Below are 14,916 nucleotides of genomic sequence, written 5' to 3'. Positions count from 1 at the left end.
CCAGTGTGTCCTGGCATTCATTCAGCATTCTCATATCTTGTGGTACCACATATTAGTCAATATTGGGCCTTCCATTGTATGTCTTCATTTCTTTTCTACCTCATTATAGTTTTTGCTGGTTTTGTTATTACTTTTTTTTTTAAGTGTTCAATTCTTAACTTTTGTTTTCCTCCTTTAGCCTCAACGTGGTCGTAGCATGTCAGTTTGTGTCCCCCACCTTCCTGCTCTTCCCTGTATGTCCTGCATCCCTCTCAGTGCTCCTTGCACCCCACCACCAGCGCTGTCTGCACCTCTTTCTCCTTTCTACCTTCGGACTGTCCCTGAAGAAACCTTTGCAGAAAAGCTTTCTAAAGCCCTGGAAAGTGTCCTGCCCATGCACTCTGCCTCTCCACGCAAGCATCGACGCTCCAGCCTGCCCTCCCTCTCTGTCAGTCCTGTATGTGTTACCATTTGCCTCCTGGCACAGTAAGATAAGTTATCATTAAATACATCCTGGGCTCTGGGCATTTTTAAAGGGAGAAATTGAAAAGTCAATTCCTTATATTGTGCTGCTGGAACGTTGATTTTGTTATTTTTATTTATTTCTATGAAGCAGCACTGGTAAACATTATCAAACAGTGGCTGACTGCTTGTATCTTGTCTTTTTGGACAGTATAAATGTAAATTACCCAGTTGTTCCACAGAAGGTGAAGGGAAGACTAGTTCTTAATACCCAAAGTCAAAAGACTTTTAATTTTTCAACTTCTTAGTAAACACTGAATGTTAATTAAGCCCTTCACAAAACAAGCTTTTAAAGCCTGATTGCTGTGGCTGCTTATTTTTAAAGCTTTGGCTAGCTATGATAGTGATATTAGATATTTAAAGTATGAATAGTTTTGAGGTATTTTTTGTAAATTCTTATCAGAAATGCCACTTCAACATCTTCTTAATGGCAAGGAGGAGTAGTTTCATATTTCTTAGAAAGTCAGGTGCAAAGATAATGTGCAATAGAGGAGGAAGATTCCCTTCCATTTTGAGCTTCAGTTTACACAAGATAAATTTTGAGAAGCATTTTTATGTAAATGAAGTAATTGGAACCAGGTTTAGAACATAGGAAAAGTACTTAATCTGTAGGATCTTCTCATTAGCATCAGTCAATATGGAAATTTGCTGCTGCTTTTCCGGACAAAAGAGGCTGGGGAGAAAATAAACAATGTGGAAACAGCAACTTGAAAAGCTCATAAATACCATTTGTCTTGAACAGTACACTTACTACTGGCTCCTGCAATTTTTTTTTCCATTAGGGAAGAGAATACATTGTCTCTGGGCATACTGCAGGCAGAGATGAAAAGATGCAAAATTACTAAATTGTTCGATGTCCTTACATAGGACTCTCTTTAGTGAAATATTATCTGCAACTCTTAAATAAGATGAGCCTCCTCTGAAGTAGTACCTCAGATGGAGTGGAATTGCCTGAGGACTCTGCTGTTATTAAATCCATCAATGTTTTATTGTCTGGGCAAGAGTTAAGTTTGTTTCAATGAATGCTAATTTTTTATATGAACAGGTATTATCATAAGCAATTAAATGATGGTTTTGTCTTACAAAATATGGTATTAAATGATATTTTAAAATTATAAATTATGATTAATTTAATTGACTTATTATTAATTGAATAAACTTTAATGATAGTTTGTCTTACAAAACATTTCCTTTAAGCTTTTTGGATAGCATACAGGACACTTGCACTGTGGTGTTTGTATTGGAAAGTACTAACATCTAATGTCATCTTTGGAGTGCAAATTAGAGGCTTTGCATTGTTGCTGTTCTCAGGTTCTGAATTTCATATTCCACATATGGCAGTGACCTCAGGGGTTTGATTGGATTTCAAGCACTGATCACAATGGATAGTCCATGACAATAAGTCTCATTCCATTGTCAGGAGCAAAATGGGTTTCTTTTTGTGAACTATTGGAATTGACCTGGAAAAGCAGCTCTAACACCAGCAAATGTTCCCAATTGTAGCTATGCCTGCCATGGATGTATTTAATGGATATTTACAACTCACCTAAATTTCCTAAGTACTGTATGTTTTTGACCATGAATTGAGTATAAATTCTATAAAGTTACTTCACAGAACTGCCTAGTGAACTGTGCATGTTGATGTGCTTTCACTTTTAATGTATGAATTACCTGTCTTGTTCATGTCAATACAGCCTCAGCATCCTCGTGGGGGAACACCACCGTTCCCAGATTCACAGATATTTTTCCCAACCGTTCATGAACGGCCGGTGTCTTTCTCACCACCACCTGTCTGCCCGCCGAAGGTGGCAATTGCTCAGCGGCGCAAGAGCACTTCATTTTTGGAAGCCCAAACTTGCCACTTCCAGCCATTGCTGAAGACTGGCCAGAGTTTAGTTCCACCTGGTGGTAGTCCCACCAATTGGACTCCAGAGGCATTTGTTATGCTGGGCACAGCAGCTCAGAGAGTCGCTGGAGAGCCTCTGCATGTGCACGTTAATCCTGTGTTTGAGCAAGCTCCTGTGCACAGTGACTATAGATCTGGACCAACACCTCCAGAGGATGCTCACTACAGGATGCATCCAGAAGCTGTATATTTGGTGGGCATGCACTATCCATCACAGGTATCGGAGCAGTATGATCAAGTAGCTTATAACTCTCACGTGACTGAACAGCATTTGAAGCAGGTCTCTGAGTCAAACCATGGGCAAGGTGGTCCTCCACAAAGCTCTGTGTTCGACTTTCAATCGGGGCAGACATATCTGGCACGACACGTTCAGAGCCTGAGGCTGGATTCTGGGCTGGGTCCCCTTTCTCCATTATCCAGTGTTTCAGCTCCCCTGAGCACAGAGGCAGCTCAGATGACGTTCCACCAGGTGTTTGTTCCGCACTCGGCCCCGGCCGTGCTCTCCCACAGTGCCGATGGCAGAGCCAGCTGTGTCTTTGAGTTCCATGTGCACACGCAGAGCTCTGCTCCGGCAGAGGGGGCGGCTCTGCCCCCGCGGGCCTACAGGAGTCGCCGGGGCTCCATGGAGAGCAGCCGTGAGGAGCCCAGCCAAGGCGTAGGGTCGCATGGCCGGCTTCAGCCTGTGACAGAAGAGCAGTGTCACTATCTGGGCGCTGGGGTAGCGGGTCCCAGAGGGGGCCCTGCCAGGCGCAGCTGGCCAGAAGGAAGCCCAGAATACTCCAGTGATTCCTCACAGCTGACTTCCTCTGACACTGGTGATTTCCAGTCTCCTCCCCCTACAGGGGGATCATCTTCTGCTTTTGGTTCAGACTTCTCATTGCCCATTGTTCAGCTGCCTCAGAAGGTGTTGCAGGAGTCGCAGCTCTTCATCTGCTTCCCCCAGGGAGCCTCAACTCAGCAGGCCTTGTCCACCTCGCTTTCATCAGGACCACCTGCATCCTATCCTCAGGTTACAGGAGCAAACCCTTGCACAATTTCACTGCTTTTTATAAGTCATACTAAAAGGGAAACCGTGCTTTTAGACCTGCTCCACGTGGTTGTAAGAATTAGCATTCGTGGGGGTGTCTTTCCAGCGAGTCTATACTAGGATCTCTTTAACTTAACTGGGTTGCTATGAAGTAATGAGGTATTAGCAACCATCTGGTCTGGGTTCAGATTTGGTTGAAATATTGGTAGGGCTTTTGTGTTAAAAGTAAAAAATGGTCAGTGTTCCTACTGGGACTAGCTGTTTTTTTGATGAGAAATTGATGGAGTACCAAACTGGCTTTTAAACAGTGGTTTTAATGAAATGTATCTTCTCCACACTTAGAATCAGCAGTGGTAGTACAACTTGCTTTGTGTTTTTCTTGATGGTCTTTTGCCATTTTAATGTATTGCTTGAGGTTGAACTTTGATACAAATAATGTTTCATTAGACAACAAGGTTATTTTGGTGACTGTCCAAAATGCAAGAGCTTTTTCTAGACTTGGGGAAAGAAAGTGGGAAGAGAGGAATGGAATGAGCTGTGTTATGTACGTGTACATGGATTTGGAAACGTACTTGTTGAAGAAGTATTTGAAAAAGCTAAAGAGGCTGAGTAGTTAATTAATGGCACAAACAACTGTTGCTAGTTGGTATTGCCACCCTGTAAGCCTTATGTGGTGTCCTTTTAAATAGCAAAATTTGAGGCCTGAAGCTTAGTTTGGAGATGTGTGTTGTATCAGCATATGTGGTATCTGCATTTGCAATGGTCACTTTCCTGTACACTGTGAGGTGTGTGTCTATATACATTGTGTCTGCACTCCTAGTCTGAAGTCTCATAACTTTCTGTGAAAAGAGAGGATTTACTTTAAGTAGACTTCTCTCTTACCTCTTTTGTCCTTGGAATTAGGGACTGTGATGTTTTAGTTACTGGAGTATTAGCAACTTTGGGATTTGTGTGAAGGGGAATCATTTTGCTGTGTGTTTTAGTTCAAGAACTAAGTATTTAAGGCTTTCTGTAAGGGATATTAAAGGTGTTTTAGTAGAGCTGGAACGGCTTTCATCACTAGTTAATAGGTAGTAATTGCTGTACTGTAGAATTTGTAGAGTGAATCTCCTACTCAAGAACTTTGAAAACCTTTTTCTTCATAAACGTTTGTTAAACTCAGGAGGTAAATTCGGATGGACGTAAAATACATTTGGAAAACAAAAGAGGTCACTTCTTTTGCAGAATATAACTTCTGGGATCTTTTACCTAATTCTTTAGAAGATTAGAATTTGAAACCTGAATGGAGCCAGTGTGAACATATTACAGCAGTGAGGTGTAGCAATGTGTAGATCCCAGCCTGAAGCTCCTAAAACAGCAAAGAAAAAAATGGTTCTCTTCATTGGTAGTCTGCTTTCCCCAAAGTTTCCATAATTAGAGAAGCATGGAATTTTAACAGACACGTTCCTAATGAGCTTCTGCAAGCTGAATGATCACAGCATTAAGGAATTTTCATGGATATTTCTGATATGATACATATGCACCAGATGTGCTTCTTCCAAAGGCAGTTCACCCAAGTGGTGCATGCTCAGGCAACTCATCTGGAGGTCTTTGTCTAGTTCTCTCCCAGGAGCTGATAAAGAAATACACTTGTCACAAAACAATAATGCAGATCCTGGGATCTGATAAAAAATAATTCAGCCACAAAAACAGTAATGAAAGTCCATTCCATTTTCCTTTGCATCTTCCACATTCATTTGTATGCCACTCATCCATTTTTTTCGTTGCTTGCTCAAAAATTCTGTCTTAGCTAGAATGTTAACCCTCACATTCCTCTATATCCAATTCTTGGTAGCCTTTGAATGGCAGTGACTCTGAAAATTATTATTAGCCTGTGTTTTGACATGCCTCTCAAAGGAAATTCAAGACATTTATGTATACTGGGTAATTGGTCTAGAATTCTTTATATATTCTTGCTTGGTTTTTTTATGGATAGTTTTATTTCCATGTAGCCTCCTTTTATTGCCCCACCTGTCTGTGTTTGGAACACATGTAAAGGTAAAACCTAATGCATCTGTTTCCAGTTACCATACCAAGGCATCCTGCTCTTAAAGCATCACCAGTGGAAGAAGAAGCTGGTAGGCTGATCTGTCTCATGTTGAGGGGCATGTGGGTTGCAGAGTCCTTCTGTATTAGTTATTTTGGAAGACTTCAAATAACGTTCAGAACTCCTCCAGATTGCTCTGCTTTGTTCTGGTTGTCGTAATGGAATTTGGCCAGAAGGTCTGCTTGTCCAAAAGGACAAGCTAGAAACCTATTCCAACCAGATAATTCCAGGCAGAAATGATTTTAACTGCCTGCAGCAGAAACCATAGAGTTTTTCTCAGCTGATTCTCATATTTTTTCCCTGCAGACACAGGTGCAAGGCCAGCCAGCCTCAAGCAATGCTGTGGTGCCATCCCAGCCTACTCAACACGCTCAGCAGGTAGGATCACACCTCCTAAACTCAGGACTAAAGTACTCATAGTGTAGAATTTTGATGGCTCTTTTAAGAGCAATTGTCTGCCTCTGTCACCATTTGACCCATAGTTTTGCAGCAAAGGAATCCTTTAGTTCTCACCCAGTCTAACATGTTACGAGATAGACATTGTATTTCTGAGATTTATTTTAAAAATCATGTTAATGCTTGTTTTCCCATGCCTGTCTTCCCCAACCTCCATCTGAGCTTGCAGTGGTGGTCCTGTTCAAGGGGAGACATGTCAGGACTTGCAGATTAGACTGTCTCGACAGGCAAACTTCATTCTCATGATTTCTTCTAACTGAAAATCTGATCTTCAATATTCTCTTAACTGCCTTGTCTTCCTTTATAGAGTCTTCATTCTTGGTTTCAAAGGAAAGAGTTCTCTTGCAAGATTTGGTGTCACTAGTGGAATTATATTAGTAATGCTAATAAGTAATTGTTAAAGCTTAACTGACTTGCCATATTCTGAAGAACTACTGATATCACTTAGGAGGGAGTAAAAAGCAGAATTTAAGTAGGATATGCTTTAAAGAAAAACTCTGTTGGGGTGTAATAGAGCTTCTCCCTTTTTCCTGCTACAGAGTGCACAGCAGCCAGCCTCTTCCCAACAGCCTGGACAATACCAGCTGCAGCAGCCCTCAGTTTCTGCCAGCACCACTCCTGCACCACCTGTCTCTCAAACTCAGACTTCACAGATCATGCCAATGCCTCAGGCAGCAGCTGGGACACAGGTAAACAAAATTCTTTCTAGCAGAATATTTTTTTTCTTCTTCATAGCTGGTAGATTCAATATGCTGCTGCTTTCACTTTTGTCATCTTTTCTAATGGTTTCAAAACATTCATACAAACAAGAGTATTCTTATTGAAAACTGTCAGTTTTGTTGAAAATGTGTTGGAAACCTTTTTACACATGGCAGTCGTGAGTAATTTGAGGGAAGGAGAGCACTTCCATGCACAAAGATCTTTAAATTGTCAAAAATTTCAGGAAGCATATTGATGAATGGTGAATTGCGAACAGATTTTCAGGAACTTGTCATTTCTCTGTTTCCCATCCACTATTTATCTTCTGCACCATTACATGTGTAAAACATACTCACTTATTTAGGTAGTGAGCTGTAGGACTCCTTTCTTCATTCTGTCATCTTTCTTACTCAGCTCTTCTCCTTTACTTCCTGATCAAGAAGCTTCTGTTACTGAATATTGCTTCATTTTGGCTCATATCTCTGTTGAACGTGTGAGCCGCAGTTTTGTTTTTAAAATTATTGTTTTGTTGCTTGTTCATCTAAACTGCCTTTCCAGTTGCATCGTTTGCTGGCTTTAATTGACATATCCCCTGCCATTCTCTGAATGCTGGCACAGTGGATTTTAATTCTCCTTTACTTTAGTCCCCATACTCAAAGCTGACAGATTTGTTGTAGGGTTTGCACTTCTTTGCTGTAAGAAGGCAGGCTTGGGTCTGGGGACGGAGTCGAGGAGAATTTGATTCTGTTTATGCACAAATCAGTGCTTCAGGGTATTCAAATGTTGCTCTTTCACCCTCTGTGGGTGTCTGTTTCAAGAGCCTGTTGAGCTCTTCAAGGGAAGTGTTGCAAAGTGAGGACTGTTTGGAACTCCAGCCAGCTTCCCGGCCGCTCTGCCAACTGTGCTCCCCAGCCACTTTAACAGAGTGCTGTAACTTGAATAATGCTTTCTTTGACTAATGTGTAAAACTCTGCTTTCCGCAGCCCTGCTTTAAAAAAAAAATTCTATCTCTATTTTTCTTTACCTCCCCAGCTTCCTGTTTCCCAACCAGTGTCGATCATCCAAGGCGAGCCTCAATTACCTGTTGCAGCATCTTCTCTCCCTCAGCCTTCAGTTGCCCCATCAGTCCCCATTGGCTCTCATTTCCTACCCATGGGCCAGGCCTTGCCAACTTCGGTGGTTCCCCAGTTCCCAGTGTCTCAGTTGCCTGTAGCAGCTCCTCATGTGACAGTGGCTCAGCCAGGTTTCCAGTCGCTGCCCATTTCAATGGCAGCTGGCATGAATCAGCCCCTGCTCACGCTGGCCACGTCTGCTGCGGCAGCTGCTGTTCCTGTAGGACCCAGCGTTGTCCCTAGCCAGCTCCCCACGCTGATGCAGCCTTTGGCTCAGCTGCCCAGCCAGGTTCTCCCGCAGCTCCTGCAGCCGCCTGTCCAGGCCGTGGGATTGCCAGTCAGCATTGGACAAGCTGCTGAAGCTTCACTTCCTGCTGGAGATGCTCTTTACCAGGTATTGTTGCAAGCCAGCAGACCTCTTCTCCACATTTTTTTGCCCGTTCCTCTAAGGTACCGGATCTGAGCTGCGTGCCCTGGCCAGCTCACTTCTCACATGAGAGCCATTAAGCCACTAGCATCAATTTTGTTATATGGTAAATAACCATTTTAAGGGGGAGAGAAGAAAAAAAGTCCTTGGACAACCATGGGTTTTGAATTTTTCATATTTGGCATTGGAGTTTGTCTAAAATGACAGAACATAGTGCAGGGCTTTGTTCAACCACAGTGTGAGAGAGGTCAGCTATATATTCATGAGATCTGTCAGCCTGGGGAAAAAGAAAATAAGAAATTGTAACTTTAAAAATAGGAGATGTGTGTTGGAAAGAAAATCAATGGCAGCATATTCAACAATGTCAGTATTTCATTCCAAGTCTGGGAAGGTGTGGGACAGGGAATTCATACAAATCAGTCAGGCAGCCATGGATCTTGGATGTGACGTAAGTACCTGGTGCTGGTTGTGAACTGCTGGACTGGTGGGCACAGACTGCTTCAGCAACTTTATGTGATCACTCACTGTTAAAGTGGCAACCTGAATAATGATGGAAGTGTTCCTTGTTTCTGGGTCAGCTCATTATGAGAGGACAAGAAAAACACAAGAGTGTTTTTGCTATTTAATCTCAAGAATCAGCAGCAGTTGTATAACATCTGAGCCGTAGTTGTTCAGTCTGAAAATTCTTCAAGCTCATTTCTAATCTCAGGCTTTAAAATCTTAAGCTATATAGGCAGCTGCAAGAGTTGGGAAATAAAGGTTGTTTTGCCTAAGATTTGGGACTGTGAGTGAGAATTTGCTTGTTTGGGCGTGGTGACTTACATGCTGGCTGCATGAGCAGTTTGCTCCACTTCTTTGGGAAGATTTTTGGGAGTGCTTGAACAAGTACAGAAAGTTGGAACGTGTCCCTGGAACTGATATTTTTTTATCACTGTCTTGTTTCCTAATTAGCTCTCCATTCACTGACTTGGTTCCCTCATTTCTGTTCCAGAGCTTCCCATCTCGGCTGACACCTCAATACCCAGGGGACTCGAACGTTGCACCTTCCTCAGCTGTGGCCTCTGCCAGTATTCCTTCTGCTGTGCTGTCCCCTCCCTTGCCCACAGATGCAATGGCCCAGTCAGGGTACCTTGCTCCTGTCGTGCAGCCCTATGGGGAACAGAATGTTTTAGTTTCCATGGGCAGCCTGGGAGGACAGGCTCAGGTGGCCCAGCCTCCTGTGAGTTTAGCACAACAGGCCTCGTCTGCCTCCTCACAGCAGGCAGTTGTGGAGGTAAATATATGGAATATAATGTAACAGTAGATTTTGGATGTTTGACTCCTGCAACAGTGTATCTCTGTGGGGAACTAATCCCTTCTGTGCTTGTCTTCAGTTGGAAGTTAATATTTCAAATTGCCTTTTTCTTACAGCAGAATGTCATGCCAATGTGGGGACCTTGTTGCCACTGGTTGTTCTGTTGGGAAGTGAGTGTGCATCCTGCAGGCAAAAAGCAGTAAAACACTTCACTTCTTGCTAGTACTGTAGAACATTTTTGCCATATCAAAGACAAGCTGCAGTCAATAGCCTTTGAGAATCTGTCATTTTGCCTATTCTCTGCAGCGTGGTTCTTGCAGGGAGAATTGGAATTGTCTCTGTTCTGCATTGGCTTGCCTTTTGCACATTCTGTTAGTAAAACTGTGACTGCATGGCCAGCTGTAGTGACATGTGGCAGTGGAAAGGATGTGTGGCTGGTTTCTTCTCCTCACCCCTCCTCAGATGACATTTTGCTTCACTGCAGTTTGCTCTAGAGTATTTTGTAAACTAAAGCTGTCCTAGATGCCAGCTGTTTAAACTTCTAAAAAGGCAGAGCTTTCAGCTTTACAACTGGTTTGGGTGAAAACACTGAAGATACTGGGTTGCTTGAAGAGGAGCTGTACTCTTTGGGAGGGGTTCTTGATTGTAGGTTTCCATCCATAGGGTACTCAGGGAGTCTCACAGACTGCTGCTTCAGAGACTCTTCCAGCAACACAGCCTGCTCAGTCTACCCCTCTGGCTTCTTCTATGGACAGGTGAGCACTGCTGCTTTTTTTCACTGGGAGGGTTTTTGAGGATGAGAATGACTAAAGTTGCTAGAGGAGAGCCAGGGTCGTGAAGGGTGGAGTATATTATGTGGGGTATTTTATGGAGGGAATAAGTAAGGTTGTGCATAGTGATTAACTTTGTCATGTCAAGTGGATCATAAGTGACAAGTTTTTGGTCCTTTTGGCACTTAAGCAGAATTCAAACTCGAAATAGCTTGAAAACCTAAGATATATTTGTACAACTCAGCTTTCAAGAGGTGTACCAAAATAATTACAGGTAGAATTTCTGTTTAAGCAACATGAAGTGTTGACAGGACACTTCTACTTGATTAACACACATCTACCACTTCCCAGAACAGAGTCTCATGGTTGGTTAGAGTATTGTTGCACTTATGGAATGCATGGAAGCTAACACGAAGTTGTCTTTTGTTTCTAGTGCACATTCTGATGTTGCTTCTGGGTTGAGTGATGGCAATGAGAATGTCCCAGCTTCGAGTGGAAGGCACGAGGGGAGGACAACGAAGCGTCACATGCGGAGGTCTGTCCGCAGCCGCTCCCGCCATGAGAAGACTTCTAGGCCAAAACTGAGGATTCTAAATGTGAGTATTTTTTGTTTTAGGGATAATTCAGTAGTAATGATGTATTTTTAAGCCTCTACAGGCATTCCAAATATCATCTATTAAGAGATTTTTGGACCATGAGATATGATAAAACTGACTTGCTAAGCTACCAATGGTCGCACAAACTATTCCAGAATATTTGATGTATCCTCAGACAAAGCTCATGCTCTACATGGCACCATTTATTAGACTGGAAAGATAGAACATGTTTGTGTTATACCAGTTACTATTAGTTTGTCTCAGTGACCTTAGCTTCTTGTGCTTTTGGTTTGAAGTATTATTTTCTTTGCTTTAGGTTTCCAACAAAGGTGATCGGGTAGTGGAATGCCAGCTGGAGACACACAATCGGAAAATGGTTACTTTCAAATTTGATTTGGATGGTGATAACCCTGAGGAAATAGCTACAATTATGGTAAGATATATTTTAGAGATGGAGACTCCAGGCAGCTGTATTTTTTTGTTTATGGTTTGGAATTCATGTCCCATGTAGTATGGTGTGTGTTCACCTTATTGGTGCACAACCACAGCTAGAAATTTGGCACAGAGTGGTTTAGCTGATTATTAATTTATCTTGCACACACAAGTCACATGAAAATTTGTGTCAGCTTTTTACCTTAGAATTGAGGTTTTTATCAAGTGAAAAAACTGCTTTTGGTTTTTTTGGTTGTTTTTTTTTTTAATCTGACATTTTCAAAACTGCAAGCAATCATCTGGAAGTGCCAGGTTAAAGAAATTCTGTTTGCTTCTCTAAGAGCATGCATTGATAGATCTTCTTATTCTTCAAGCATTTTACCATCATTGTCCATTAAAATGGAAAGATTCTGCCTTTAAAATAAGAAAGGATAATTGTATTTTGGTTTTTGAAAGTACATAGTGAGTGATGCTGCTCTTGCCTTTTGTTAAAAGAAAAAACTTTTCCATTCAGTGTATGATGGCTAGGCACAGGAAAGAATTTGTCCTATAAAGATACATTTAAATAAGAGTATTGAGTAGCATAGAATAGAATCCCCATTTCTTTTTATTAAATTTAAACTCTTATTTATGGTCTGGTACAGTCTAAATGAGTCTGAGACGGTTTTAATGTTACTGAAGCTGGGGGTTGTGACAGAACACAGTATCTTTTGACACCTTCTTGGGCACTTGTGCAGTGATTATCTTCTGCTTAGAGAGGTGGCAGCATCTGAATTGGTGTGTGCTGGGTTTGTACTTGTCAAAAGGAAACAAACCAGTCATATGGGAGAAATTCTCTGCCACTAATGGCTTTCTGAGAAAGAAGTTGGTTCTTGCCTAAGTACAGATATTAGCACAGTCAATAACATGAGGCTGTGTGTGCCAGGGAATACAGAGAGTACACAGATGTCTTTCTTCACCTTAAACCTAAAGTGATCCTATGAAGAAATAAGAGTATGTTTGATTGATGAAAACTAAACAAGCAAAGTCAAAACTAAGACACACTCTCCAAGCAACAAAAACCAAAAATATTTGAAGATGAGTAGAAGCAAAATAAGTGAACTTTGCATCCAGAATGCAGTCACACAGTTAAAAGTATGCAACCTAATTTAAACATCTGAATCTGGAACATTGTGCTCATTGATTCCTTGTTGAATATTGAGCAAACTTTAGATTGCAGGACTTTGTTTCCTTTAAATCATGATACTGTTAGGCATGCCCCATATAGTTGCATGTTGGTCCTAAACTGAAAGTACTGAAGATTTCTTGAACTAGTATTCTGCATTGCAGAGGCTGATATAAGCACATCATGGCTGGCTTTCCTTTTCTTGAACCAGCATCCCAGGAATTTGATGTAAAGCTCAAGCTTTTCCTCTAAGGCACTTTATTTCTCTTTTCCAGCAGAGACTCCATGACTGGCAGCTTTACTTCTGTTTCATGGGCTGTCTCTGTGAGTTTTTCCATGCATAATTTCAGGAGACAGAATGCTCTCATGGATCAGACCAAATCAAGAATATGATTTGGTCTTTCTAACTACCGAGTATACTTGTTTAAACCAGTTTTATCCAACATAAGCAAGACAAGTTATTTTCATAAAGCAATACAATATATTGGAACTAGACAGGCTGAGCTACCTTTCTTTCCCTGTATTTGGAACATAATTCATACTGGCTTTTATGTACCACAGCCAGACTTTAATCAGTGATGTGCAACCTGCATAGAGGAGAAATTGTGTATGGCATGGAAAGAGAGAAACACAGAAGACATCTTGTAATACAGAATTTTCAATTTCTTTTATGTTATAGTTCTCTTTAAATGTGTCTCTTAATGCACATTGCGTTCATTAGACAGGAGGAATTGAAGTAATATAAGACTGCTAATTTTAAATTTCCCTGTGCTAAGCAAAGATTGAGGTGACAATTTATGAAGAAGTGAGATTGAATGTTCTCCACAGCAAGGATTAAACCAGGGCACACACTTCCGTGCTGGAGATAGTTTGAGAAGCAGTTGTTTTTCTCTATGGTGTCACCACTTTCATCTTATTCAGAAGAACAGCAAAGGGAAGACAGACATCAGCACCAAGAGTAAATTCTGGTTATTCAATATATTGCTTAGAAATTGTTTGTGCAAAATGAATGTTGCTTTGTTCTTTTGCAGGTGCAGAATGAGTTTATTTTAGCAACAGAGCGAGACTCATTTGTAGAACAGGTACGAGAGATTATTGAGAAAGCAGATGAAATGCTGAGTGAGGATGCCAGCGTGGAGCCTGAGGGGGATCAGGGCATGGAGAGTATGCGGACAAAAGACGACGGCTTCTTCCCGGGGTCACAGGTATGTGAAGGACAGACTGCCTCAGCTCTTGCTATCTGTCTTCCATTCTGGGTGGTATGGCTTTGTGAGTAGGGTAGCTAGAAATAGAATCTTCCTGTCATGAGAGATATCAAAGATCAATAATTAAATGACAAAAAGAGAAAGCTTCATATCTGAGTGCCTAAAATGAAGTTAGAAAGCTAAATAACAGACCTCTTTTTGATGTGTTTGAAGACTTCCGAAGCTGCTGAATCTCCTAACAGTCCACTAAACAGACAGTCTTAAATGCTGATGCTTCTTGGATTTGAGATTATTGTGAGGTAGGACAGTGAAACCCCAACCCTGTGCTGCTCACTAAACACTGAGAGCCTGGTCTCAGGCCTTCCACCCAGTGAAGCTCTAAGAGATTGGATAGCTTGGTTAGGAAACACATGGTTTGAAACTGTTTGCTGGGTGCTGAAAGTAGAGACTTTGCCTGAATCTCTGCCTTAATTACACCCAGAACTAGTTTGGAACATCCATTTATTTGTTGGATGTTTAAGGAAATCAGTTGGATTTCCAGAAGAATTTTTAGATCAGTCTGTTACATTGACGGTCACTAAGCTGAGAGTCTCTTAAGAACACTGTAGCTGACATTTATATGGGCAGAATTCCTCTAGATTGGTGATGGTGCTTGGGTCCCACATACTGCTTCCCTTAAATGCCCACGTTTCAGTAAGCTAGCGTTTTAAGAACTATCTTGTGGGATTCTGTTTCAGAATAGAAGTTTAAATTTTATCTTACTTTACAGAAATTAGAGTTCAAACAGCCAGATCCTACATCTTCCATGCCACAAAGAATAGGTAAGTCTTTTGTGATTTTTTTTCAACAGTTACCTTTTTCTGTTTCAGCGGATGGGTGCAGCCAAGTTTTTTATTTTGTATGATGGAGTGCACATTCCATATTGCAGGTTATGTATTTAATTGCAGCCCTGTGTCACTCAACATCCACCTTCTTTTTGTTTAGGGGTTCCCTCTAGCTCCTTTACCCAGGTTGTTCATTCTGCTGGAAGACGGTTCATTGTCAGCCCCGTCCCCGAGAACCGACTGAAAGAACAGGGCTTTTTCACATCTGCTGTTGTTGGAGGAAACGAAACTTCAGATATGGGTGAGTTCTCCAAAATCTTCAAAGCTGATGCCTAAGACATGTTCTTCAAAACTATGAAGTTAGTGAACTGAACTGTTCCTGAAGACCTCTCAAAGCATGTGGGGAAGTAGGGAGC

General features: G+C 41.6%; 1 protein-coding gene across 12 annotated transcripts in view; it reads left to right on the top strand.

The window, feature by feature from the left end:
• The window catches only part of WNK1 (WNK lysine deficient protein kinase 1), a 97,690-nt gene that overhangs the window by 59,489 nt on the left and 23,285 nt on the right, over positions 1-14,916 (top strand). For 7 of the 12 annotated variants that reach the window (XM_058023480.1, XM_058023478.1, XM_058023477.1 and 4 more), the window contains exons 9-20: positions 179-436; positions 2,196-3,416; positions 5,827-5,898; positions 6,516-6,665; positions 7,708-8,181; positions 9,206-9,487; positions 10,172-10,263; positions 10,712-10,874; positions 11,191-11,307; positions 13,503-13,676; positions 14,446-14,497; positions 14,661-14,801. In XM_058023480.1, the coding sequence (XP_057879463.1) occupies positions 179-436; positions 2,196-3,416; positions 5,827-5,898; positions 6,516-6,665; positions 7,708-8,181; positions 9,206-9,487; positions 10,172-10,263; positions 10,712-10,874; positions 11,191-11,307; positions 13,503-13,676; positions 14,446-14,497; positions 14,661-14,801 (3,196 nt within the window). The remainder of the gene's footprint in view (positions 1-178; positions 437-2,195; positions 3,417-5,826; positions 5,899-6,515; positions 6,666-7,707; positions 8,182-9,205; positions 9,488-10,171; positions 10,264-10,711; positions 10,875-11,190; positions 11,308-13,502; positions 13,677-14,445; positions 14,498-14,660; positions 14,802-14,916) is intronic. The other 5 variants (XM_058023485.1, XM_058023481.1, XM_058023486.1 and 2 more) reach the window with 3 other exon arrangements.

This window comes from Melospiza georgiana, chromosome 4, assembly GCF_028018845.1.
Source record: "Melospiza georgiana isolate bMelGeo1 chromosome 4, bMelGeo1.pri, whole genome shotgun sequence".
In the NCBI taxonomy this organism is placed as follows: Eukaryota; Metazoa; Chordata; class Aves; order Passeriformes; family Passerellidae; genus Melospiza; species Melospiza georgiana.
Note: the sequence above shows the minus strand (reverse complement) of the source record. Positions and strands in the feature narration are given on the sequence as shown.